This window comes from Cardiocondyla obscurior, linkage group LG11 (genome assembly GCF_019399895.1).
Source record: "Cardiocondyla obscurior isolate alpha-2009 linkage group LG11, Cobs3.1, whole genome shotgun sequence".
Lineage (NCBI taxonomy): Eukaryota > Metazoa > Arthropoda > Insecta > Hymenoptera > Formicidae > Cardiocondyla > Cardiocondyla obscurior.
This window is the reverse complement of record NC_091874.1, coordinates 3,395,873-3,422,620: the sequence shown is the minus strand read 5'-3', so window position 1 is coordinate 3,422,620 and position 26,748 is coordinate 3,395,873. Positions and strand designations below refer to the sequence as shown.

The 26,748-nt window shown below is 35.2% G+C and overlaps 5 protein-coding genes across 7 annotated transcripts; 3 read left to right on the top strand and 2 right to left on the bottom strand.

Annotated features, from left to right (window-relative positions):
• Positions 1–16: 16 nt before the first annotated feature.
• Dph5 (diphthine methyl ester synthase) lies at positions 17–1,693 on the top strand. Its single transcript, XM_070663228.1, has 5 exons — positions 17–129; positions 449–626; positions 733–909; positions 997–1,321; positions 1,437–1,693. Exons 2-5 carry the CDS (start codon positions 492–494, stop codon positions 1,649–1,651), a joined length of 852 nt encoding a protein of 283 aa, XP_070519329.1. The 5' UTR covers positions 17–129; positions 449–491; the 3' UTR covers positions 1,652–1,693.
• On the bottom strand, positions 1,380–18,449 carry Mocs2b (Molybdenum cofactor synthesis 2B). Of its 2 annotated transcripts, XM_070663216.1 has the most exons (12): positions 18,379–18,449; positions 18,081–18,230; positions 17,549–17,852; positions 17,138–17,327; positions 16,934–17,010; positions 16,458–16,705; positions 16,163–16,216; positions 15,341–15,725; positions 15,020–15,264; positions 11,515–14,501; positions 2,086–2,403; positions 1,380–1,614 (listed from the first exon to the last, which is right to left on the bottom strand). In XM_070663216.1, the coding sequence occupies exons 2-8, from the start codon at positions 18,222–18,224 to the stop codon at positions 15,654–15,656; spliced, it is 1,089 nt and encodes a 362-aa protein (XP_070519317.1). In that variant the 5' UTR covers positions 18,225–18,230; positions 18,379–18,449; the 3' UTR covers positions 1,380–1,614; positions 2,086–2,403; positions 11,515–14,501; positions 15,020–15,264; positions 15,341–15,653. The 2 variants fall into 2 exon arrangements, with proteins under 2 accessions (XP_070519317.1, XP_070519318.1); XM_070663217.1 differs by lacking the exon at positions 18,379–18,449 and having other exon boundaries at positions 18,089–18,227.
• LOC139106422 (uncharacterized) lies at positions 2,334–11,090 on the top strand. Of its 2 annotated transcripts, XM_070663182.1 has the most exons (6): positions 2,334–2,472; positions 2,852–3,837; positions 3,973–8,549; positions 8,817–8,911; positions 9,526–9,818; positions 9,970–11,090. In XM_070663182.1, exons 2-6 carry the CDS (start codon positions 3,023–3,025, stop codon positions 10,679–10,681), a joined length of 6,492 nt encoding a protein of 2,163 aa, XP_070519283.1. In that variant the 5' UTR covers positions 2,334–2,472; positions 2,852–3,022; the 3' UTR covers positions 10,682–11,090. The 2 variants fall into 2 exon arrangements, with proteins under 2 accessions (XP_070519283.1, XP_070519284.1); XM_070663183.1 differs by lacking the exons at positions 9,526–9,818; positions 9,970–11,090 and adding an exon at positions 9,087–9,365.
• LOC139106454 (IQ calmodulin-binding motif-containing protein 1-like) lies at positions 14,133–15,661 on the top strand. The gene is made up of 2 exons (XM_070663240.1): positions 14,133–14,568; positions 15,075–15,661. The coding sequence occupies exon 1, from the start codon at positions 14,133–14,135 to the stop codon at positions 14,520–14,522; it is 390 nt and encodes a 129-aa protein (XP_070519341.1). The 3' UTR covers positions 14,523–14,568; positions 15,075–15,661.
• LOC139106423 (intraflagellar transport protein 140 homolog) lies at positions 18,393–26,411 on the bottom strand. Its single transcript, XM_070663185.1, is given in 15 exon segments — positions 18,393–18,606; positions 18,710–20,038; positions 20,336–21,240; positions 21,344–21,620; positions 21,736–21,895; positions 21,898–22,021; positions 22,135–22,626; positions 22,723–22,852; positions 23,180–23,468; positions 23,598–24,179; positions 24,321–24,540; positions 24,760–25,075; positions 25,272–25,519; positions 25,756–26,055; positions 26,143–26,411. Coding segments are annotated over 13 exon segments (4,320 nt in total). The 5' UTR covers positions 26,020–26,055; positions 26,143–26,411; the 3' UTR covers positions 18,393–18,606; positions 18,710–19,725.
• Between the last annotated feature and the right edge of the window lie 337 nt (positions 26,412–26,748).

Here is a 26,748-nt window from a genome sequence, read left to right as displayed (position 1 = left end):
TGCGAACCGGTAATATCCACTATCCAACAAGATTTAACACCTGACGAAAGAGCTATATGTAGCACAGTACTCGGTACTCATTATCAGTGTTGTTCCGGAAGGAATCTGAACGTCCCTTGAACGCTTTCCGTGAGTTTTTTTCTAACCACTAATAATATTAACAACTTGAATGAACTTCCGCATTAATTAAAGCATCGATGTCTGGATTATTAAAAAAAATTAGTAAATAAAATAATCTTTCTTTCTTTTTTGTTGTACATGCATACATACATATGCAAAAATGATAGCGATAGGGATTTTATCAGCCGGTTGCTGCTTACATTGGGTGCGTTCAGCGAACATAACCGCTCAACGAACGCCAATGAGCTCTTGCGTGCTCCGTTTTCCGCACTCCGCAGCCCTCCGGCAACGTGGTATGGAACCTGATACATGTATGTATATTTTGCAGAAAAGCGGATGACAAAAGTGGACGCCAACTCTGAGCGAGAGTCATGTTTTACGTGATAGGATTAGGTCTAGGCGATGCGAAGGATGTTACTGTCAAAGGACTTGAGATTATTAGGAATTGCGATCGGGTGTATTTGGAGTCGTACACCTCTGTCTTGACGGTACAGCAAGAATCCTTGGTTGGTATCTAAAAGAACATTGCAGATGACAATTTTATTTATTTTTATATAAAAATTTTAAGTAGTTTTAATTTTAAAATAGATGCTATTCTATGTGTCTCGCTAGGAAGAGTTCTATGGACGTTCCTTGATCGCAGCTGATCGTGAGCTGGTGGAAAATAATGCAGATGAGATACTGCCAAAAAGAGAAAACGAAAACGTTGCTTTCTTAGTTGTTGGGGATCCTTTTGGAGCTACAACGCATACAGATTTGGTTTTGCGTGCAAAGGAAAAAGATATACAGGTAGATATATAGAATGATAGCCTAATTTATTAATTATTTTTTCATATATTTTCGTAAGAATAAAAAGATTTCTTTTTTTTTTATTAGGTAAAAGTTATACATAATTCATCAATACTTACTGCAGTTGGTTGCTGTGGCTTGCAATTGTACTCATATGGAGAAATTGTATCAATTCCATACTGGACTGATACATGGAGGCCAGACAGCTTTTATGAGAAGATAGCTTCTAATAGACAAAGAGGACTGCACACACTTTGTCTCTTAGACATTAAAGTTAAGGAACCTACATTAGAAAGTATCATAAAGAAAAAGAAGGAATATATGCCTCCAAGATTCATGAATGTTAATGAGGCAGCTAGTCAATTGATAGCTATACTTGACAACAAGATTCAGAATGGCCATAAGAATTTAGGTCAGTGGCAAATATTTCTAAATGTATTCCAATGAAATGGTTGTAAAATAATCATAAATTAGATAAGTATATTTTTTAATTTTTGTAAACATGTAAACATTTAATTCACGCACAGCATTCACGCAACAAAGTTTGGCGGTGGGTTTGGCACGAGTAGGCTGTGAGGATCAGCATATAGTTGCATGTTCCTTGCAGAATATGACGCATGTGGATTTGGGATCGCCACTACACTGCCTCGTCATACCAGCAGAAAAACTTCATCCCCTTGAACTGGAATTTTTAGCACAATATGCCTTGAACAAGAATCAATTTAAAGAAATGATACAATAAAGAGAAGAGTGTAAAAATATTTTTTATCTAACGAAGAAGAAATTGACTTTTATTCTTTTCATACAACGATTTAAAATAAGTTAATTATATTAATTTTTTTAATATAACGCACATATATTCTAAAATAGGGTAAAATATATCGTTATAATTCGATATAGGAGATATAATTTTTTTTTTAAATTAATCTTTAATGGAAACATTTTTTTTTTGTCGATTTTTATTTTCAATTTTTCAAGAAAATTGAAATCTATTTAAATATCTTTCAGGCGCGTTATTAATTAAATATTTCTGTTAAATATTGATACAGTTTTCGATACATTTAATATTTTTGCAAATTACCCCTGAAATTAACGATAGATGATGTCTCCGAACTGTATAAAATTTATATAAGCACTGTCGCGACTTTGCATTATTAAATATTCGATATGTCTTACCGCACAACAGACGATCGATTGTAACCGAACTATATTATTTCGTAGGTCCGTCACGAAAAGCCGGAGAGAGACCGAATACTGTGTTCACGTGAATTATATTATTATTCCATTTGCTTTGGCTTGGTTCCATATTCTAAACGACGTATAATTTTGCGGTGTAGTCACGTGGCCGTATGTCAGGGCAAACTAATCAATGGATAACATCGACCACCGCGCCAAGGCTGGTGGTCGGTGATTCAGTTGTGCCACGGAGATGCACTTGCTCGGTGGTGGCAACTCTCCTGTTTTGTTCTCTTCTGCGGCAGATAGACCCGGTCTCTAGAACGTGCGAAAGAAGCGATATCACTTTACGATAACGCTGCAATTTATGTTCTCGCATTTTAACAGGTATATGGAATTATACGAGCACTATTGACTCGCGTGATGAACCTCGCACCTTTACACGCACCACATAATATAACTCACTATAATAATTTCTGCAAAAAGAAACGTACATTTCAACTGACTTTAATATTTTCCTTGCAATTATGTACTGTTTTTTTTGCACTTAGTTTAGTCCTAAGATATGTAGAATATATTTCAACCACAAAAGTAGCAAGTAAATGCAAAGCGTAGTCAAATTGTACAGCTCTCGATTTTGCTTTGGATCAAATATATATTTATACGACTAAAAAATTGTATTTAAAATTAGAAGTTGTTTAAAAGCTGTTCTAAAAAATTACATAGGCTTCAAATTAATCTTGATTTTTCTATGTTAAATATCTAGAACGCAGATACATACAAAAATTATCACGAAGGAGTTGTTTAAAAAAAAAACGAAAAATTTCGGCGATACGTCGATGTGATACGTCACATTAAAAGGAATGCTGTCGATAGTAAATTCTACGTATAGATGAAGTATAAGCAGAAGCAATATGAGATATAGCAAAGTGGCACGATGTTGAGTCCGACCCCTTCGATCGATCGTTCCAACCTGCGTCCTGGCACAGGATATCTCATCGCCCCACGAGTCCCCCACGGTCTTGCAACCGTGGTCGAAGGTCTCGCGAGGGAAGTTCTGCGTCATCGACCTGAGGACATATACATTTTTGCAGCCCGGCATTTCGAAAAGCTGCTAAAGCTACGAGAGGAGTATCATGCCGAGGAATACAGCGATCGCGAATTCGACCATGAATTCAGTCGCGATTTTAATTTGTGGCCCACCAAAGAAACTCGAAAGGCTTCAGACGCCGGCTGGTCCTTGGAGAAAGAAATCGAGATCTTTGAACGGCATGAACAGATGCCCGTCGATGTGGAGGAGAGTCAGGAAGACGTTTCTACCGATAGAGAAAATTGGAAAGCGTCAAAACAAACGTGCTCAAAAACTCGTGCAACCACGAAGAAAGTCGCAAAGAAATCGAAGGAAAACGGAGTAACGTCGGACGCTCGCGCGACGAGGATTATCTCGCAGATGACCGCTCTTCCTGGCAAAAATATTCAGACCAAGGATATCAAACAAGAGCTTAGAAAAAATAAGCTGAGCGGCGAAAAGTCCAAAGCGACCGATAGTATTGAGAAAGGGATTCGAGGAGATAGGCGATCGAGAACGAAGGTTCTTAAGAAGGATTCTAAAGAGGAAACTGAACGTGCCACAACGACGACGAGCTCAAGTAGAACTTCCGCGCGGAGACCTCTGAAGAAGGTTCGCCGAATTGAAACCGAGTCCGAGACCGAAACTGAACGAGAAGTCGCCAAGACAGAACTTAAAAATGGGTATAACAATTTATTTTGTGTAATATCTTTTTTCTAATTACTTATAATTATTTAATTATTATAATAATTTTAATAACAACTTTAGCAAATTTTATATAGATAAAAAAATCTAAATATATTTTTTTTCATTATCAGCTATTCGAGATCGTGCGTCAGAAATGACGGTGCGAATCACGAAGCAATTACTCGGACTGGAAGTACGGAAAGAAGATCGGAAACGCGGCTCTCCGAACATTCCTTCGAGAGGAAAGTATCGTCGAGAGCGCTTAGCATGGATCGCATTAGAGCATATGTATTACGTAAGTTTGCGAGTACCGCGAGCCTGGAGGTCTTACGATCACCTACGTACGTGGAGCAGGTGCAGGAAGTAATCGATCGCGCGGCACCAATTATTAAAGAAAAATTAAAGGAGATCGGACTACCGCGTGAAAAGCGTTCGAGATCGGTCGATCTCAGCTGGAACGGAGAATCGTTTTATCGATATGTTCAAAAAGAAAAAAAACACGGCGATAAAGGGGAAAACAGAAGAGGAAAAAGTGGTAATGAGCTGGAACGAAAAATCGATATCACGGAGCAGAAGGAGGTGGATAGTTTCCTCAGAAAATGTGAAAACGTCGAGAAAGAAGAGAAAAAATTAAGGCGGCGAAGCGCGGGATCAGGCAAAAAATCGAGAAGGTGCGAGAATGGAGACTTGGACGTCGCCGATCAAATCGACGACAATTCGAAGAGCAGTAATAAATTAGAGTACGAGTCCGATGCAACGCGTGACACCTTGGAAGCGAGATTAACTGCCACGCAGAGCATCCTGGAAGGCATCTCAAAGTCAACCGAGTTGGGTAGTGCCGGCAAAAGCGAGCTTCCCGCCGAAAGCGATCAATTAGAATCGGAGATCTCTGATTATCCGAACGTCGTTTCTTTGCCGGTTGTAAGACCGCCGTCCTCTAGAACCTCCAGAAGCTCTACAAAGAACGGTTCAGACAATATAACGCTGCCTCCTATTTCACCGGAAGCTCCGAAATCAACGAAAAAGAAAGACGAATTATCATTGCCGGTTCTGTCGACAGCGTCCAACAACGGTAATCATTCCACTAAAAAACCGCAGGATGTCTCGAAAGATGCGGAGGAAGCTTCGACAATGCACGATATTACGAGTGATATAGAAGACATAGCGGTTCTTCCTGAAAATGAAGACGCAATTATAGATGCAGCGCAGGATTCAGGCAGTGATCGCCAGGATCTAACATTGGATGCTAAGATTATTAATGAAGAAGAACATATAAAAAATAAAAATGCAGATGGTGTTTTCCGAGAAGATGCGATGAAACGGGGAAGTCTCGAGGAGTTTGAGGAACTGGAGGAATTGGAAGAAGGAAGAAGATCGGAGGAAGTCTTCAGAGACAGTTTGAACGTTACACCGGATGTGGCGAACGTATCAGATTCGTTGGTACGTGATAGAGACGAAGTCCAGCTTCAAGATGGTAATATGATGCAAGAGAATACGTTCGATAGACTGAAAGATAAATTGATCGAGATCGAGATGGCCGAACGAAATATTGAGAAAGCGTTAGGTTGCCAACAGGTCGGGACGTGTGACGTTGGCGAAATAACGAGCCAAGCGGAAAAGTCGGTGATTGACGGGAAGATAAATGAAGCAAGAGAGCCAACTAATGAGGAGGAAGAGACCATAAGTGAGATACGAAAGTCGACAGACGCGAGAAAAATACCGATAAATAAAGACGACGAGGTAAGAAAAAATAGTCACGATAAGAAAAAAAAATCGATAGATAATATAGAAGAGACGAAAGATGCAATAGAAATATTTGATAAAACCGAAAATTCAAATAAGGAAGAAAAATTAATAAATAAAATAGAAAAAGTAAAGAACGAAAAAAAAGAATTGATTGATAAAACAGACTTTTCACATATTAAATTAGAAACATCAACGAATAAAATTAAAAAATCCGAGAATGAAGCAGAGGAATTAAAAGCCAAAGTAAGCGCATCAAAAAACGGAATAAAAAAAGTAATTAATCAAACGGAGACAATAACAAGTACTGCAGAAAAAATGATAAAAACGCAAGATGAAAGATTGATGAATAAAACTGAAAAATCGATTAATGAAAAATTGTCAAACGGTGTAGAAGAATTAGCAATCAAAGTTCATGTCGATAATGTGCAATCTATAAATTCAAAATCACAAAGTAAAAAATGTCAAGATACTGAAACAGTTGAAACAAACGATGATGCAACGACATCAAAACAGGAAACTAAAAATAAAATAGACGAGTCTTCTAAAAATGCTTCCGAAAATACCGCGACCAATACCGAATATTCGATAACAAACCATCCAGACGAGAGTGATAAAACGAAAGCGCGAAAAAAACGCGAGGGCGACAAGTTACCGTTGACGACACCGCTTTCTTTAGAGGTCCCGTATTCTTATGTTCTCAGCGAAGGTTCTCCCTGCGAGATTCCCGATTCTGTGACTACCGTAATTATTCCTGATAGATCGTGCTCCTCTCCCGTTTTTTTAGAAGACAGAGATATTCAATTAGAATCGATAAATCAAAGAGAGAAGTTACTTACACACTTTGATACGACTAAAGAAATTTCGAAGGACGAAAAACAGGAAAAGGATCGGCATGGATACGGCATGGAAATGTTCGGAGAATATGTTAAACTGGAAGCTGCCGCCGATACCGATTTAATGCGCGGTGTGAAAGGAATGAAAACGAACCAGGAAATAATAATTGTTCATCAAGACTTGGACAGAATTAAAGAAGAGGGTGAAGAAGAAGAAGAGAAAGAATATAGTGAACAAAAAAAAACAGAGGTCTGTCAAGAGAATACTGAGGTAGAGATTGTAAAAGAAGAAGAAATTAATAAGGCTGCGATACTGGAAGACATCGTGGAGCATGAGGAGATTGAAGAAACAGATGTAAAGACAACTGGATCGAAAGATTTTAAGATTCATTCTTCTGACGTCTTCGGGGACGAATCCTTATCTGATATTAAAAATTTAACGCTTGATACTGCTTCGATAAATGAAGAAAAAGCAGACGTTGCAGTGCAATTCAAAAGCGCGTTGGAAAATTCGTCAGAAGAAAGCGGAAGTACGCAGGACACTCATACGACCACGTCGAGCGATGTAAAAGAGAGCACCGTGAGCAATCGATCGATCGAAAGTCCGAGTCTGGACAGACCGGTAGTACCGGAACTAAATCTAGATTCGCTCCAGGATAATACGGTATCATCTTTTAAGCTGACGGCAAACGGAACGGAGAAAGAGGACAACGGCAGTCTTAGAGAGAGCGATGCTACAATATCTTTAATTGAGCCACTGACATCGGATGAGAGAATGGTGAATCAGTTGGCTTTGGTCGAACACGAAAAAGAAATTGCTACTATAGAGTCGATGGAAAGAGAACTACATTTAGAAACTTCGGAGGCTGAACAATTATATCACGAAGAACACGTGGAGTATGAATGGTTGGAGAAAGACCCGTTGTCTACTGAAATTAATTTAGAAGATGAAGCGAACAATATTAATATTAAAGTATCGAACGATGCTGTACAAATCGATTCGCTTTTACAGGAGAAAGAGGAGACAGAGGAATTAGGAAGCGAAGAAGAAATTGCGAGAGAATTAATAGATTCGTTGGATAAAGACATGCATCTTTGTGCTGATAAATCAGACGTAAAAAAAGATAACGACAAATCTGAAAAAAGCGGTTTAAATGTGGATGATAAATCTAATGAGCATTTGTTAGCATCTACGCAATCGATGTTAGTTGAACGAGAAAAGAGCGATCACAAAGATTCATTGCACAAAATAAACAATGTAATAAAAATTGAAACGAATAGCGAATTATCAGGTAATATACTGGATGTCAGTCAAGATAAAAAAAGTGCGATAATAAATAAAGTAACTGAAAAAAATGAACTTGAAGTAACAGAGAAAGCGCATATAGAAAATTCTCAAGTAGCACCTTTAGCACAATTAGAACAAGATGATTTATTAGAAGAAAATAAACTTGAGACAATTGATGAAAGAAAAATTGCACAAAATAAATCTGATATTAATGCGGACCATTTCAATGTTGATGAAAAGCAAGAAAAGCAAGAAAAAAGTGACCAAGTAAAAGTAAAGACACACGAGGAATGCGAAAACGAATTAAAAACGCATGAAGAATCTGAACAAAAAAAATTGGACATTCAAGACGAAGTCGAACAAGAAAAATTAAAAATTCAAGATAAAAGTGATGAAGAAAATGTAGAAATAAAAAAAGAAATTACAAATGTGTCTTCAAACGTAAAAGAATCTAAGAGAGACTCAATGAACGAATCGATAACAATTAACGAACACGAGAAGACTAAATCAAATAATGAATCTATCATTGACAATCAGATGGAAACAAATGTAAAAAATGAGAAGGAAGAAAAAATAAAAAATTTTTCAAAGATTGCGAGTGTTCACGGACCAATTACAAGCGCAATATCGGAGCAATCAATGGAAAATCGTTCTCATTTACAATATTGGGCCACGGAAAGGAAATCGTCGACTGTGGAAACGGTAATCGAAGCTTCTGATTCTAATACGAGTACAGACGAGCAGATGAAAATTATTGCTGATACACCAGAAATTATTACGGACGAATCGCTTACTCGGAAAAAAGACGATTTTCATTCAGCAGTCGTAAAGATTCAAGCTTGTAAGTAAACCGTTGCATTTTAATAAAATTACGTGGATATTTTAATGCCTTGTTAACAATATATTTTGTATATTTTGCATCGACTTTTTTTTATCTTTTATTATGCAAATAATATAATAAAACAAAGAGAGAATAAGAAAAGTTAAGTTCGCGAATTTAAATAGCATTGCAATGTCATTAATTTTGTCGAGATTAGAAATGGCAATATTATTTTAAGAAACTTATGACGCAAGTCAACAGATGAGTAACCGAGATCATTTTTTGAAGGTGTTCGAGGATTTTTAACGCGTCGACATGTAAGAGGAAATATGAAGTTAGAAGTTGATTCGAGTAATGATCCATTGACGCAAAATACAGTTACGGTAATTATAATGAATATAATATCCTTGAAGAATTTTAATAAATAATTAAATTTGAATTCTCTTTAAAACTATAATTATTGATATTATCAAATATAAAATAAAGTTTCGTATTGTAAATAGTACAAGATGATTTTGCACATGGATATTTAATGTGTTGAAATTGATCTTATGTTAGAATTGAGTCCATCAGTTTTCCTCTGTTTTGCCGAGTCGAACAGCTGAACGTAATATTTTGCACGCCACGCCCGTCGGAAGTTTATTACGTAAAAGAGGAAGCAACGGGTCACTGTTAAACGTCAGCGCTTTCATGATTGCAACAAACGGTTTGGCAGTAACCGGTTTGGCAAATAGACCCGAGTTTTCGTCCCTTAAAATAATTGTTTCTTAAATCAGAATTGACGTTCACGGTCTTACAAAACGTTGTTTTTGTAACATTTTCATAAAACAGTTTAAGCCTCAGTTTATGCCTCAGAATAAATAATATTTACTCTGATTATTTTTCTTTAACAGCTCATGCTATCTTTCAAACAGTAATTAAATAATTGATAATTGATTTGTCTTGTTTTAATTAATGGAGGACATAATACAATTAAATTTTATGAATTAATTTTTAGAGTAATCGTCTCACAGTACCACAGGATACTTTGTCTTCGAGCCTACGAGAAGCTAGACGTCTTCGACGAGAAGAAGCTCTGCGGAATACGACATTATCGTTGGAGAACGCCTTCGCGACGGGTCGACTGCAACATACCGGCGAGTTTCACGATTCTGTGCCGTTACTTCTTTTTGATATGACAAGCAATAAGACTAATTCAGTCACTTCAAACGATTCTTTGGATACAGAGATAGATGTAGAAGAAACTAATCCTGATGTGAAAAAATTTAGCGCTAACGAAAGTGATTCAGTGTAAGTAAAAATTAAAAACCGTAGAGGAAATAAAGATACTTGAAATTACTATTAGACTTTAAATATTATATAATATTATTCAAGTATTATTCGCCTAGTATCGTGAATTAAAATTACGTCTTGTGTAAACATCTTTTGACACTTCTCACAGCCACGACAGCGAACACGGAACGAGTTTTCAAAAAGGCAACGCCTTCATTGATCCTCCTTTTCCGATAATGATGCACTTGCTGAAAGACGTATCCCGCAATTGTCACTTCTCAGTGAACCAAAATAATTCGAGTCATTTCAATGCAAGTGTCGGAGGAGCGAAGAAACCGACTGTCGACATCGTGATGCTGGGCTACCCGAAAGACGTTGAAAATCAATACCTGAATTTTATAACTAGCGTCGAGGATTTGGGATCTAACATAGATTCCTTGACTCCGGACGACATGATGAAGAGCGATAAGAACACCGACACTCGACCTTCGACTACTTCTGGCGAGGGTAGTCTCAGGGAACCTCTGGCTCTTTCGGGTGTTCCTCAGGGCGTCGTGATTGAAGAAATAACCAGTTTAGATGAGTTTCCATCGGAGTCAACGAAACCATCGACCGTGCCGAAGACCTCGCTGGATACAAATAGCTCGATGCCATCCGAGGAGTGTGCCCTCGATGACGCACAGAATGATTTAAGGATGTCATCGAGGGCCACAAGTGCAACGGGGGACCGGAAACAAGAGGCCGAAGAACAGGAGTTCGATCGTAATTCTGTGAGCGTCGAGAAAAGCGATTTGCGTAGCGAAGATGCAAATGAAAGATCTAATGAAATATCTCGCGATAGTTGCAAACACATAGAAGACGAGAAGGACGATAAAACGTAAATTATATATTCAGAGAAACGTGTAAACTGATACGAAACAGAATAGAAGTACTAATTGTACACAATTAACTGGTTCCTCTAATTAGGGTAGTTATTTGCGCAAGACAATGATCGTTATAACTTTGTTGCACAAAATATTTTTAAAGCAGACACTTGAATTTAATATTACTTTTGTAGGATTGCGAGTGTTCGGTTTTTTACTAATTTATTTAGAAAAAACATAGATATTTCCCAAGAATAATATTTAGTTTATACAAGAAAAATTGACACCTATATAGTTTAATTATTAATTTATATATGAGAGAAATGCAATGTGAATTCTACAGTCTGCGCTTTTTACATATAATATTTAAAGATATATTAAAGATATATCTTTATACACGTAAAAAAGCGACAAATAAATTATAACATAGATGACTCAACTTGTTTTTATCTTAAAATATTTATCACAAAAAATATAGAAGTCATTTAACTACAGCACAGATATAGCTATAAATTGCGAAACACGTTCTCGATAATAAGACGTCCCCCTTATACAATTGTGTCTACGAATTAATTACGATTGCAAAACTCTTGAAATGAGATAAAAATAATTTCTTGTTTCATGTATTTCCTAACATTTGGAATTTTATCGTACAACCTTAGCTCAGAGACAATTCTCAGAGACAATCAAGAAAGATAGTGCAATAGAAAAAAAAATTTTGTCACAATAAAATTTTTATCCCTTCGACGTAGATCTTGCTAATTACGTATGTAATGATCAAAGGCTGTGAAATCAGGCCGACAATGTTTTGCATTTAGATCACGTGGAATGCAAGCGGTTCGGATACTGACCTTGATATATATTTTTAGTGCCTCCACGATGTAGAGAGAGAGAGAAACGGATGACGATCAGTATCGTGGTCGTCGCGATCATCCAGTGAACGGGGATCCAAGGTAAGGGTACGACGTCGCAGTGACGTCACCGGGCGTCGCGACGACGACGTCGTCGTCGTTGCCGCCACTCGTAGCGATTCACGCACAAGCATCGTTGCGATCTGCCGCGGCAAACCATTCGTTCTTTCGCGTCCTTTGGTGGTGATCTTCGTACACATTAATTAACCGGCAGTCACTATCAGTTTCGCACCTTTATCACGTCCCTCGATATCTGTAACAAGGTAAGCGAAATCAGCGAAAGCACGAGTACAGCTGCAGTTCATGCAGCTAGATAGCTTTGTTCTATATTTTTTTTTTTTTATTTGTTCTGTTAATTTTCACGAGAGCGTTTCAATTCTTAATGAAAATCTAAAATGATGAAGTCAACTGTCTTTCGGAGAACGCCTTCAATGTATTAATAGCGGATGTTTATGTCACTTAATTTAATATCTATATTACGTTGCAATTTGCAAATGTTCCTTCTGGCTATTAATATTTCAGCAGAAAAAAAGAGATACTTTATTTCATATTAAAAAAAAAAAAAAAAAATTGTAGAGACTTCTATTGCTAATATTATTTTTATCTAAAGATATTTTTTAATTTTTATAAACAAAATGAATCGTTATTAATGTTTGAACCGGCCAATTGGACGATGCGTATTGTTAAAATTAAGTGTATTTTCGTGATGATAAATCTCGGTGTAGAGTTATGCGCGAATACGTGCCCGAGATCAAACGGTGGACGCAAACAAATTGAAATGCTTAGCCGCACGCGCGCGCGGACTTTCGTCAGTACTCTTGCGCGCATCAATCATCAATCAGCGTATATTGGCCTCAGGACGACGAATTTACTGTGACGCGTATGTAGACCGCACTCACGAGACCGAAATTAATGCTGTCCCGGGCGATGTATTACGAACACTTTGCGATCTCCCCAACACCGAGTTCTCCCTTGACGTGACGCGATCAATCAAGCCGCAAGTGGAAGAATAAATGTCTAAACAGTGCTCAAACAAGTGTGTTATATCGAGTTCCCCAAATTAAATCATCTACATTATATCTTTCATCAATAAACGAATGAACGTGTTGTAGGAAAACAAAAATAAAATTAAAATTGCGCTTCAAGTAAACAAGTATTTAAGTGTTCCATACGCGCGTAACGAAATTAATCCACACGGAGTACAGGCCTTTAAATCTCGCATTTCTTATTTTATTATAAAGTTTAAAGTATAACGTATAAGACTATAATAATTTATATTAATAAAGTGAAATAAATATCTATTATAAATACATATATGTATGTATAAAAAAACACATTCTGTTTGATGCACTGTTCAATTCAACGTCAGTTTCAATTATTTCTCGAGTATTCTTTCCGCGGGTTTTTTATTGAAAAGCGAATATAAAATTCAATACGCTCAGATTTTTAGTTTTATTTAAAAGCACGCGAAGGTCGTTCCGCAGCTATCGGACGATCGACACTCACCCTCTGCCAACTTTGTACGAAATTAACCATTCTCGTAAAGTAAGACGTGAAGCAGCTTCAGCGATCGACGGTTCGGAGAACGGGTCTCTCTCGCACGCGGGTTATCATCGCAGAACGCATGCGTGATAGATCTATCCTTCATCCGAAGCGGATAAACCATGCTCAAGCCAAGCTAAGCCAAGCCATCGCGCGTCTCTTTGTCGCGTATCCGTCGCGCGAGTCAGTTTTCCATTCCGCTTCTGACTAAGAGGACGTGTAATAAGCAGATCGTGAAAATCGGGAGTGAGAAAAAAAAAGTGCTTCGCTAAGAGAAGCAATCGTCCTCGTGTTCCTCTTGTGAGATAGAATTTCTGCTCTTCAGGAAATCAAACAAATCACCGAGCTCGATCCGTCTACTCTCTCGCATCGATACTTATAAATCATCAAAATTCACTGTCATTAATTACTTAGTATGTCTGACGGTTCTATTCTCTGCAGTTCGATCGACATTACAACTGTCTAAGACACTCTTAAGATGATTCTTGAAATAATCCAGAAAAACTGATTTTCTTCTTGAAAATAAAAAAAAAAGTTTTTGAAGAAAAAAGCTGTTCCTCCTCTTCAGTATCGATATTTATAGATGATCGAAAGTATCCTGAGGTAGTCCTATTTCCGTTGGCGAGATCATAAATAATCGCGGGATTATACCATCCGCCAAATCACTCTGCTTCCGCTTTGAAACAAGTCTTCGAAAATAATTTAGAAATCTTTATCTCTCTACTAAATTTTCCGCTGGAATACCATTGCGGTAAATCGCCGAAGGAGCTCTCAGGAATGATCTTTACAAATAATCAAGAATAACTTGAAATTGTTTTCGCTCTTGGGATCGATCTTCGTAAATAAGCGAAAAGTGCGTGAACCTCTCCGGAAACGGATTCTTTGTAAATAATCCGGAAGAACGTCGAGCTTCTGTGGGAAGTCGACTTTCGTGAAGCAACTTTGAGAACTTGAATAGAATCGGATTTTAATAATCGAGACACGGAGCTTCACGTGACTGGCTTAGAAATCTGTTCATGTCGCAGACCCCGAAAGAGGACATCGACGCGATGAAGGCCAATACGGCGGCGACGAAGATCCAGGCCAATTTCCGTGGGTATCGTGTGCGCAAACAGATGAAAGAGTCTACGCAGCGTCGCCGTCAACAGCAGAAACCGCAAAGTCAGCAGGACCAGCAGAGAAATCAGCTGCAGGAGCACGAGCGTAAGAAGCCGAAGGAGCGTTTATTGAACAGGCAAAATACCCGGGAGGCACTCGAGGAAAAATCGGCGACAAAGATTCAGGCTGGCATTCGCGGCTTCCTGGTGCGGAAAAGACAGCAAGCTGTTCAGGCCGCGGCGACGACGATCCAGGCTGGCTTCCGTGGCTTCAGGACGCGGAAGTTGCTGAAACAAAACGGCCAGTAAATTGTCGGTCGTGGGCGACGTGGGATGTTGACGCGGTGCAAGAGAGGTTCTTCCCGTTTATATCTCGTGATTGCTCTGACGTAAATTAAAGCTGTTACGGGTGTGACTACGCACACTATTTGAGGCTGAGTGGAATACGTGATAATTACTTCAATCTATATTCCTAATACGTTTCTCTTATGCTCTAATATGGTTGAATTACTGAGAACCAAAATAATATATCTCGATTTCTTCACATTTAAGAAACGCGAATTTTTAAATATAAATTTTAAGTTATAGTAACAAAAATATTTTACTTTAACATAATTAAGAGAAACATATCGTGCTTGAACATAGACATATTATATAATAAATTCTGTTGTTGTATAATACACGCACTGTGCACACGCAAACATGTATTGCACAACAATAGAAAATTATATAGTTATAAAAAAAAATAAAAGTAATTTTTTTTTCATTAAATCTTTTTGACAAAAAAAGAGCAAACAATGGTTTACCTTTGTTTGGTTTAAAATTTAATCTTGCTTTCTGCATGCTTTGAAATCGTCACAGAACAACGGTGTCGCAGTTACTGCTCCAGGAGGTTCGGAGAATTGCCAAAAGGATGTTGAAATTGATGAAAGGATAAAACTACGGATGCCATTTCGAGAAATAAAGTATTACCGCTGTGGCCAGCGAGGACGAACTTCTACACTCGTGGAATACTCCTTTTGATTAATTATCCATAAGTTATATTTTCCTGCTGCAACAATCTTTTGTTTTTATTCAAACGTAGTTTATCTTATCAATCTTAGTTTATCAAAATATAAATTTATTACCTAGAATAGATTTCATGCGTCACATACACAAATCTGAATGCATTGAGACAATGAGCACAATACAAACATATCGTACAGATAAAGTTCTCATTCAGTATGCATTAGTGTGAGCTACCAATTTCGCTATTAATCATTATTTGATCATTCTTGAGCTTGTAAACTTTAGAATACCTGACTCGTATCAGGATTATGTTTTTCATATAAGCTATGTATGTTTTTTATATTCATAAATTCGTATGTAATCGTGTATAATTATCAAAATTACTAATAATTATATAAAGTATCTTAATACTAAATATATTTTTAAAGGTTTCTATTTTATCTTCTTGGTACATTTGTTTTCCAATTCATATAACTTTAAATCAAGTTCTGCCATGGAGTATGTCTGAAATAAATTTTTTAATGTTATAAATTAATATATATATAAATTACATCAAGTAATAAGTTATTTTAAATTTAATAAATTAATTTTTTATTTAAAAACAGCCTATGAGGTCAAGTTAGATCTTTGTGCATTTAATAATAATATAAATTATTATTATTTTAACATATATTAAAAAAAAACTTTATTATTATTGCTAATATTAATATCACAAAGATCCAGCTTCAAATATATACTTGTGTCTAAAAAATTAAATTAAATTAAATTAATTAAAAATAAAAAAATTAAGACTGAATTATAAAAAAATTTTGTATAAGATGATGCCAACTTATGTGTGACAATAGTAAAAGACCATAATAGCGATCTATTTAAGGGTTAAAAAAAATGATAATTTGATATATCATTTTCGTTTATAAATAAGTAAAACATGTACTACTTACTCTTTTGTGGGTAGATTTCGAAATGTTCTTTAAGTAGTTGGCATCTTCTGTTATCTGTAATTAAAAAAAAAAATTTTTGACCAAAATTGTATACTGTAAGTACAAAACAATGAAAAAAAAATTAATATCTATTTTATTATCATATAAATATTGCAAATGGGTACTTTTTTGTTAACCTCTATTTGTTTTACCTTGCACAAGTATTAACATTTTTACTATAAAATACTGTATAAATAGCAGCATTGAAGTACATTGTGTATAATATGAATCCAAGTAAATAACAAAATTGTTATACCCAAAATTCCTTATATTCCGGCGATATGCTTTCTAAATGCAATATTCTATCTTCAATATTTTTTAATCTTGCATAAATATCTTTTGGCACTGGTTTGTTAATTCCAATCATCTGTTCTGTCGTGGAAATTCTATCATTCAATATAGGAAAACAGTCCAAAGCGTTAAAGCTCGGAGAATTTGTAACTGGTTTGCGTAAAACTGAATGCTCGATAGTTTGAGGTCCCCATGCGTTCAGTACTCTGTGAACTAAAAGCAAAGAAAAAATACTTTAAAGCATTTGTAGCATAAAATCGACCACAATTATTAAATAAATTACAATGTAATATATGTACATAAAACTTTGTTCAACAAATAAATATGTAGTTAATAGAAACTAATAAAAAAATATTACATATTAATAAAATAAATATAAAACACATTTAAAAGTATATAAATAATAAAATGATATAAAAATGATATATTATATGAAATTACCTTTTACATGACTTTTAGAATCCTTGCGTCGAATAAGAATAGCATCCACTCTTGCACAAGAATTTTTGTTATTACCACTGTAAATATATCATTTAAAATAATTAAGTTTAATTATAATAATTATATTATACATACAATCTTAGAAAAAAAATTAATTTAATTACATAAGCAATTTTTTAATTGTAATATTAATAATTAACTGACCTGTGACGACAAAACTCTTGTATATTCACGTTATTTACTTGCTGACGTTTACTTTCGATAAATGACTTTATTCTATGATTCAGTTCTTCAGAATTTGCTCGAATTTGTACAAAATTTGGATCGATAACGTCTTTATTTGATACTTTTTTATTTATATTTGCAACTGTCTGCGTATTTTCGTTCTTCAAAACTATAAATGTAATGAAATTTTTTTATTTGCAATCCGTTATTATTAACTTACATGCTAAATTACATAATTGACTAAGTATTTGGTATATTCGGAATAAAACATTTTAATTACATTTATTATTAAGATTTTCAATTAAAATACAAATACTATAAAATACAATTATTGCACTTTTTTGGGAATTATTTTAAGTTCTGGTAATAATATTTAAAAAAATTATTTACTATTTATCCATTTACATTCTTTGTTTTCCTTCCACTGTGATTCTCCCGTTTCATATATTTCCTTCTTCCAAATAGGCACAGTTTTTTTCAATGTATTAATAGCGAATTCTACTGCTCTCATCGATTCTTCTCTATGAGAAGAAGAAACTGCTATTACAACGCTTGCTTTGGATATCGGTACTTCTCCAATACGATGATATATAGCAATGCCTTCGACGTTCCATTTTGAACGAATTTTGTGACAAATATTAAGCATTTCTTTTAGAGCCATTGATTCGTATGCTTCGTATTCCAGTTTCATTACCTAAAAAAAAAAAAAAATACAAATTTTAATAATTAACTTTAGATTTACAAAATCCTGTCCGATGTAAAAAAAAAAAAAAAAAGTACATTTATTGGCAGGATTAATGCTTTTCTTAATACTCTCTATGCTTCAAGAGTTACATATGTGCTTTGTATATTATATTTAATACATACTGATGTATATACATGCTCATACATGTATATACTTTTTTTAAATGTAGTTACTCACATTTTTACCTTCAAAATTATCTCGAGTAGTCCCTATAAAACTAGATATTGCACCACAGTTAGAAAATGTTACTAATTGTATAATTTCTGTGACATTTAATTCTTCTTGCTGCAGTTTGATAAAATTCTTTTGTGTTTCCTCCATTTTATCCTAAAATACATTTAAAAAATATATATAATACAATTTTATTTATTATTTTACACATTTTTTTGTTTTATTATTAACTACAATTTTTACATATGTATATTCACTGTATACATATATACATATATTTATTCTTTTCTATTAATTTAATTACTTTGTTTGAACAAACCTCCACTAAGGGGTGGAATAACAGCAATCTTGTCCTTTTCTGTTAATACAAGAGTACTATTTGGAATAACAAATTCTTCATTAACAGACAATATTATTTGATTATGTATACTTTCTAATTTAAAAGTATGGACAATCTTGTCTAAAAGATCAACAGAAGAAATTTCTCTTGGTACATAAATCTTGTACTCCTTATGTCCAGTTAATTCACGTGCTTTTGCAAAGAATAAGATTGTTATTTTTACTTCAGTATTGATCTTATCCATTATAAAAAATAAATAAAAATATGCATTCTGAAATAATAATAAGATAAAAACCTTAATACAGAAATGTTGTAATAGTTTTTGGATGGGATTATGTATCACAAATGACCAGACTTCTTGTCTATAACATATAACTATGATTTTGTATTGTAGATGACTTGCAAATTGGTGTCATCACTTATCACAATATTGTGTTCTTAATTTACTAATATATTTCTGCCAGTATTCTTCTATCAATTATAACTGCAAATTCCAATATTCACTGCCGACTGAAAATTTACAATTTACATTACATATTAAATTACGAGTATAAATTTTCAATGTAGATAGTGAACACTAGAATTCAGCCATTGCAAACTTTTAATTATCTAGTCTAGAATATTATGCAAAAGTTTTTAATCAACTTGAAACTTGTTTATTTTCGACAAACTGTCGGCGTGATTAACACTTAAACTTCTATTTTATGTTTGCATCCGATAAAATAATTCTTTTCTTGCTCTTAAACTTACTTTTTTTTTTTTTTGTAAAGTTTTATAAGTACAGTTTTCTTCTCCTTCCTTAACGATTTCAACTCACATAACCATACATTGCCACACTCACGATTACGCATACAACTGTACAAGAAAAGGAGATTGTGCCGTATATCTACAGATAAATGCACATTAAAAGGAGGAAAAAAAAACACTCACGATTGTTCACGATTGCGACCAGCATGACCAGAAAGAAGTTAGATTAGAATACGACTCGTATTATACGAGAGCTCCTCAAAAAAGCATAACGTCGTTAGAAAGAGAAGTACAGCTGAGAATATTCGACTAGCTTTGTCTATCTTTGTCTGCACTTGCGCTACCAGACAAAGACAGTCGGATACTTTTGATTATTCCTCTCTTTTTAGTGATCCTGACATCCCCACTACCTAATTTTCTGTAGTTACCGCACTCTATAGTTTGTTCTCAGTCACTGCACTGAAACTGTTCTAGAATTGAACCAGTGCAGACGAGTGCAACTAAAGGTTTGTTCTTTCCAGCTGCACTGCTGAACTGATGCAATAAATAATATAATAAAAATTTTTATTCTCCCAAAAGTTCTTCGATTCCATCATCTTTATCAGAACTATCTTGTCGCTGAACTTTCATTTTATAGCCTAATGCTTCTAAAAGATTTATATTAAAATAATAAGTTAAATTAATTCCCGGTACTAAGCGTTTCAACTCTTCAATTGTTGCACAAGCTTTTTCAGTATCGCCTATATTGGCGTAATGTTGTGTGATCGTCGCGAATAGATCGCCACGACGTACCGATTGTTCTAAATTGGAGCCTTGAGAATCGAGTAAATGACGAACTTGTTGCATTGCAGTCTCCGTTTCATTTCTATCGAACAATCTGTTGAAAGAAAAAAATACTTGAGATGCATAGATTATATATAATTAAAATACAATTAATGTAAAAACAAAATTTATATAAACTGTTAAATAAAAATGAATATAATACGAAGGATACGCTAAAGATACAAGACATTCATAATTAAATTAACTGTTTCACTTTTTACTTTGTTTAAAATTTATAAATATTGACTGTATAAAAATATATTCTATTTAAATATTTTATTTAATTCTTCGCAAACACTTTCACATTGCCATTGTTATTATTCCAAATTTAATACTAATTTTTAAAATTTACCTTTTAATATCTAAATAGCGTTTGATTGCTGACATTCTATTGTTCACTAACTCCACTGCCCGACTGTGAATATCTGGATCTCGCGGTGTCATTACTTTAGACAAACATCTGCTCGCTTGATTCAGAGCGTCTAATGCTTTTTCGTAATTCTGAAACTCGTCGATTTCCACTTGCGCGCATGCCACATAAAAATTTGCCAACAGATCCATAGCTTTACCCTTGGAGTAGAAATTAATTATGTTCTGTAAAATTTCTGGTTGATTTTGCCAATCCAAAGATTGTAAGTAATTGCCTGCCATAATGTAAATTTCGCGATTTCTTGAGACCTGCGCGAAGAAACAGATCTTTTCGGTGTCTCCAGACTTAAGCAACGCTTTCATAGCACGTAGTTTGTTACCGGCCTGCGTAAATTTCTTAGTCGCAAGATGATAGTTCCCCTGATCAAAGGCGATCTCCGCGATTTTTTCAAGTGTAGAAATTCTCATACGCTCGCGATCCGTGTTATCGTTGCTCACTTTTTCAATCGTCAGTTTGTCCGCGAGTTCTTCATTCAACACAACGTTATGTTGCTGGATTAGATTTAAGGCCGCCATATAATCTCTGCCAGTTGCAAGTAAATCCACTGCTTTGTCGATCTGGTCATTTTGCATAAAATAATCGGCACACTTACGAATCAGTGCCGGATCAGAATCTGCATTTACATCTGTAATAATCAATTGCAACGCACTGTATTGCTGTGTTCTGAATGCGACGTCCAAGGCTTTGTGTAAGAGACCGGCTTTATGATACAGCAGTACTGCGCGATCCGGTTGATTATTGTCTTCGTAAAATTTAGCAACGTCTATCTGTGAGTGCCGTGACGCCAGTATAGCTAATGGCCACAATTCTTCCCGCATAAAATGTTCCTGCGAATAACAAATATCGTAAAAACTCTTGTCAAGTAAATCGAAATGGGATAATTAAACAAGATATAAAGAATCAGTTTTTTAAAAAAATTAAACGTCTTACCTTACATAGACGTATCGCATTGGTATAAGCTTTGGCGACCGTATAAAAATGAATTGCTTGCATCACGTTATTTTTCGATTCGTAATGTGCAGCTAGATGATATGCTGCTGCGGCGTGATTTGTTCTAGTTACTAATTCACATACTTCATCGTCTCTTCCGAAGTAGCAGAGCAGTCTCGTCATTGACAGAGTATCCTTCGCTTGCTCGTAAAGATGTAGAGCAGTCTCCATATCACCGGTTGACTCAGTATATTGAGCGTGCCAATTTTTAATTTCCCTATGACAACATCAATCGTATTATATAAAATATTTTACAGTAAAAGAAACACTTTGTATTATAACAATTTTTTGATCGACATATTTGATTAGTATTATTAAATGATGTAACTTACGATTCTTCTGAACTGTTCAGATATGTGAGTAACTCTCGAGGTCTCATTAAAAGCATTCTGGGAACTTCAAACCGGTGGCAATCGGCTTTCGTATACATATCAATAGCCTCCGCTACTTTACCTTGCTGCTCCAATGCACGAGCGTAATTGTAATAGCTTTTTTTTCACGGATTTTGTTTTCATTATTACCTAATTGAATCGCCTCCTTAAATTTATTTCGCGCCTCGTACAGCCGTCCAAGTAAATCGAGACGTTTTGCTTCCCGGAATAGACGTTCAGCATCGGTCTGCAATTTAATAAAAAACGTTATACGGTCTTAATCTTTCCTCTAATTTTAATATCAAGTATCGTGAATAATCTCCGATTGTTTTCGTGACTACACATTAAATAAAAACTTACATGTAAACCAAGTTCGACGGCTAAAATTCCTACTTGTGCTTCCAAATTTAATGTATCATCTTGCATTGCTTCACGTAAAGCACGTGCGGCATTAGCCTGTTTCATATGACCGAGGCAAAGAAGAGCCATGTTCAACTGCTTCGTTTTCACACACATTTTAGCCAAACTTTTCCAGACAGCCTCATTCTTTATAGATTTAATAGCTTTAAAAGCTTCTTCCATATTCGCCACGCTAATATGAAAACTAAAGTCCATTACTGCTTTTCTGGTAACAGAGTCACATTCACCGAGTTCTTCGAAGTCTCTCATTAATAACTGCACTATCTTGCTACTTTTATCCACGCTTTTTTCCGAATTTAAAATAACAATATGTGGTGAATGTACACCTAGCAATCGGCAATTTTCGTCAGCGATTGGTTTCACGTCCTGTATGACAATGCCATGATCTGATGTCACGAATAATGATACTAATACTACAGAAGCTTGTGCAATCTGCAAAAAAAAAAATTATTTATTAAATGTAGTCACTATAGAATATATGTACAGATAAATTCAAAATGTAACTATAAACAAATTAGTAGATATTACCTGATCATTTTCTTTAATAAAGCTTTTAGAATCATGACTTTCTAATCGTTGAGCTCGACATACTAATAATCTGGGTTCTTCCACATCCCAGCAATGCGCCGTAATTAATCTTCCTTTGCACTGTGCAGCTCTGAAAATGCCAAAGTATTATTATCTTTGCGTATTAATATACGTTAACGTTACATTACTGAAAATCATAAATTACATTCGATATGCAATCGATTAGTAGAAAATATGATTTATTCCAGAACTGTAAAAAAAAGTAGTCGCTACAATTACGATTACAATTATTTGTAATAAAAAAAAGGCATAATTATCGATTATGATTATAAGGCGAAGTAAGCGTAATCATTCAGTTATTGATTACTAAAGTAATCACTACTTGTACAGCTTTGATTTACTTTCATTTGTGATTCGATCTGCAATCGCGTCAAACTTTTTCAACTTATTTACTCACAACTTAGAGTCATCATCGGCAATGTCATCCGACTCTCCGAAATCCATTTCATGAATTTGATCACTCTCAATATCCCAAATATATAAAACTGAACTAGGCATAAGATTTGCCATGGCAACGGTGATCGAGACACAATGGCAATCCAAATTACATCTAGCCTCAATGACTTCGGCAAAATCATTAATCATCTCGTACGTTGCCATAGCGCGAGTATGTAGTTTAGCTTCGTGTTTACCGAGATTCCAAATCTTTAAAATTCCATTCAATGACGCTACAGTTAAGTAATGGCCTACAAGAAATTACGAACGTAATATTTATAGCAGGAATAAGCAAAGTAATAAAGTTATTTATTATTAAGTAAAAAATAAAAAATGTATACGTTCTATTTCAATATATAAGTATATATAAGTATAGTCACCTGTTAATTCCATTGTGATCGGTTCACCTTCCTCTGGTAAAGTGGGAAGAGTTTGAATAATAGAACCTTCTACAGACCGTAATTGAATAATTGTTGGAGTCAATACAATTAATGTGTGCTCATGAATCAACATTTTTTCTGTATCACAACTAAAAGTTGCCAGTACACTTGCGCTAAGATTGACACCTTTGTTAATACTGTTGACCACAATTTGTCTACCGGAAGAAGCAGCAATGTAGTCTCGTGATACAGCGAGAATCTGAACTTGTATTTCCATTTTTAGCACATATGTTTGTTCATCCATCTCGAGCAAAATTTGTGTCGGGGTAAGTTGGCTCGCGCAAACACCATCGTTATACATCGCGCACATTGGTTGTTGATGCAAAATAAACACATTGGTAATACAATTAACAGCTAGAAGAGAATTTCGCGATAAACTGACACCCCATGTTAACTGCTTCACTGTGCCATGAATTGCACAAGATTCAGGAACATTCGGCCAAGCATTTTCATCACAATCAGATATATTTTTTCTTTTCCATAAATAAATTGTACCCAAGTTAGTGCCAGCAGCTAAAGTATCTGAAAACGACAAAACGATTTTAATCGATTGTTTTAAAAACTTATTTCTGTAGAAATAATAATTAAAATATTGGCAAAATATTAAGAAAAAGATTTTTGATCTAATATATATTTAGCTTAAAAAATACATTAATATTTTACCGTTACTCTTGCAAAATGCTAAACTAGTACACATTTCCTGAGGAGTGGCAACGTTTCCATTAGAAGAGTCCGGAGGTGACAAGACGTATGTATCACCCGTATGGAGATCCCAACATCGCGCAGCAAGCTCTCCTGTAAGTACAGCCAATGTATTTCCGCCAATCCAACACAAAGTAGTTCCAGTAGTGCGCGATGTATCGCTTTTACTACTTAATTTCACCTGAAATAACATGCAATATAATGTAGTATATATACTGTTATATCATTATGATTATTAAGTCTATTGTTTTAAATTAGTACTGAGATTTAGGTGCCTTTTTTGGTCCGATTTATGAAGTTACGCCCATTGTTCTCCATATGTGTACATATATATATAGATATATTATAGAATATGCGTGCGAGCGTGCGTGCGTATATGATTAAATTAAATTAAAAAAACCTTTGTCAATTCAGTAAGTTCTCCGCTTATTGAATCTGCTTGAAAGTGTCCAATATTCAATCCTTCCGTCATAACAATAATAGAATCTCTGGTCTGATGATACAATAAGCAATGCAATGCTGCACCATCAGTATTAAGAACTTCTTTACATTGTCCTTGAGCATCAATATAATATACAATACCGTTTATGGTACCGATATAGAATGCATGATTATCTTGTGAAGAAATTGTTGCTGGTGCAGCTGTTCTTGGGCGCCAGGAGCTAAACAGGTCCAAAGCTCTCTCATCACCAGCCACTGCTGCTTTGGCCAAACTACTACAAATAATAAATTTTCTAATCAGATATTTAAGCAAACAATTAAGAATATTAAGATTTATTTAAAATAGTTTTTGAGATTCATTACTTTCTATCACATGACTTGCAATAATTAAAAAACACCATATAACAAAAAATGTGAGATCTTATATAATTTAATATACTGTTAACTTATTCAATTAAGTATGATATGTACCTAATATCAACAGCTGATTTTAATGGAACTGTCCTAAATGCAATTTGTATAAAAGATTCTTTTAGCTCATGATGAAATGTCATAAAGAGTTGTCCTCTAGAGTCTATTTTCCATCCAACTATAGATCCACCAGTGTCTGCAGATACTAAGCGACCACCATATTGACTCCACTGCAGAATTGTGATAGAATCTCGATGAGGAGTTATTACTACATTGAATTCCTGAGTACCAGTATCACCTGGCCATACCTAATAACAATTTAACATTTTTTAAATTCTTATAATAATAAGAATTTAATAATCTTACAATACCATATAACTAAAATTTTAAATAATAATTATGCTATAAATTATGCTTTTTTGTCTAAGCTAAAGTTTGTATCATTATTTATTCTAAAATTATATCATTTTAATTGTCAGTCTTATCACAAGTCAGTGACTTGTAATAGCAATTTTATACCAAATATACATATAGCAATACTAACTCTTAATTCTCCATTTTCCCAACCTGCTGCCAGCCAAGTCTTTTCAGGATGCCATCCAAGAGCAGTGACCTGTGCCACTGCATGTCTTGGTGACTCAACATCCTGTATAGGTTCACCTTGATCATCATAGATTGTCACAAAACCTCCCTTATCTTGAGAGTATGCTGCGACAGCTAGCAGAGGATAATTACTGTGCCAAATTGCATGAGTGCTTATTGAAGCGCTTTCGGGATTTTGCACTCGTATGTCAAAATACAAAGCCATTGTTCTTCACATATAATTATAATATATAGAATAAACCTATTAAATTTAATTAGAATTTATTATCGTACTTGAATAAGCATGCTGGCACATTTTTGCTACATATACTTCACAATTTACCCTTACCTTTAATTTTTAATACATACATACACATTTCTTTCATAGTTCTTTAATTAATTTGATTATTACGAGATACAGATTTACAGTAGTTACAGTCGCAAATAGTGCGATTTAGATGTGTAGTACGGATAGTGTATTAACTTGTCATCAGTTACCATGACAACGACTTATCACAGCGATCCATGGATGGGTTTACGTGACTCATTCCACTGCTAATTAGAGGATACGCGGCCACGCGGAAAGCATCGGTTTCGAGGTGAAAACGTCGAGGTATCTCACAGTTTATCATCGTGTATCTGTGTCTAGTGAAACGCTGCTATTGGTCGACGCGTAGTTTCCTCTAGCGCGTCGACCAATCACAGCGCTCCATTGATCGCCTGATCGCAAGTTAGTAATGGACTTGTGACTCGTGCTACTAGAGGACACGGCGATCACGCGGTTCGAGTTCGAAACGAAAATGTCGAGGCATCCGTGCGTCGTAGCCCGTTTCTCGTATCGAATTCGAGGATTTAAGACGGTCGGGAGTGTCGTGGACTATCTCGCGAGTGTCCAGTGCGCAGAAAGATGCTCGACAACTACTGCGTACTAGAGGTCACGGCGAGCACGCGGTTC

Coding starts and splice junctions, on each gene's coding strand:
- LOC139106422 (XM_070663182.1), top strand. CDS start 3,023: ATGTTGAGTCCGACCCCTTCGATCGATCGTTCCAACCTGCGTCCTGGC. Junction 3,838..3,972: donor AAGACAGAACTTAAAAATGG/GTATAACAATTT, acceptor TTTCATTATCAG/CTATTCGAGATCGTGCGTCA. Junction 9,819..9,969: donor GCTAACGAAAGTGATTCAGT/GTAAGTAAAAAT, acceptor CACTTCTCACAG/CCACGACAGCGAACACGGAA.
- Mocs2b (XM_070663216.1), bottom strand. CDS start 18,224: ATGGAGGAAACACAAAAGAATTTTATCAAACTGCAGCAAGAAGAATTA. Junction 17,328..17,548: donor AGAATGTAAATGGATAAATA/GTAAATAATTTT, acceptor TTACATTTATAG/TTTTGAAGAACGAAAATACG. Junction 15,726..16,162: donor CGAAATCTACCCACAAAAGA/GTAAGTAGTACA, acceptor AATTTATTTCAG/ACATACTCCATGGCAGAACT.
- Dph5 (XM_070663228.1), top strand. CDS start 492: ATGTTTTACGTGATAGGATTAGGTCTAGGCGATGCGAAGGATGTTACT. Junction 627..732: donor CGGTACAGCAAGAATCCTTG/GTTGGTATCTAA, acceptor GTGTCTCGCTAG/GAAGAGTTCTATGGACGTTC. Junction 910..996: donor CAAAGGAAAAAGATATACAG/GTAGATATATAG, acceptor TTTTTTTATTAG/GTAAAAGTTATACATAATTC.
- LOC139106454 (XM_070663240.1), top strand. CDS start 14,133: ATGTCGCAGACCCCGAAAGAGGACATCGACGCGATGAAGGCCAATACG.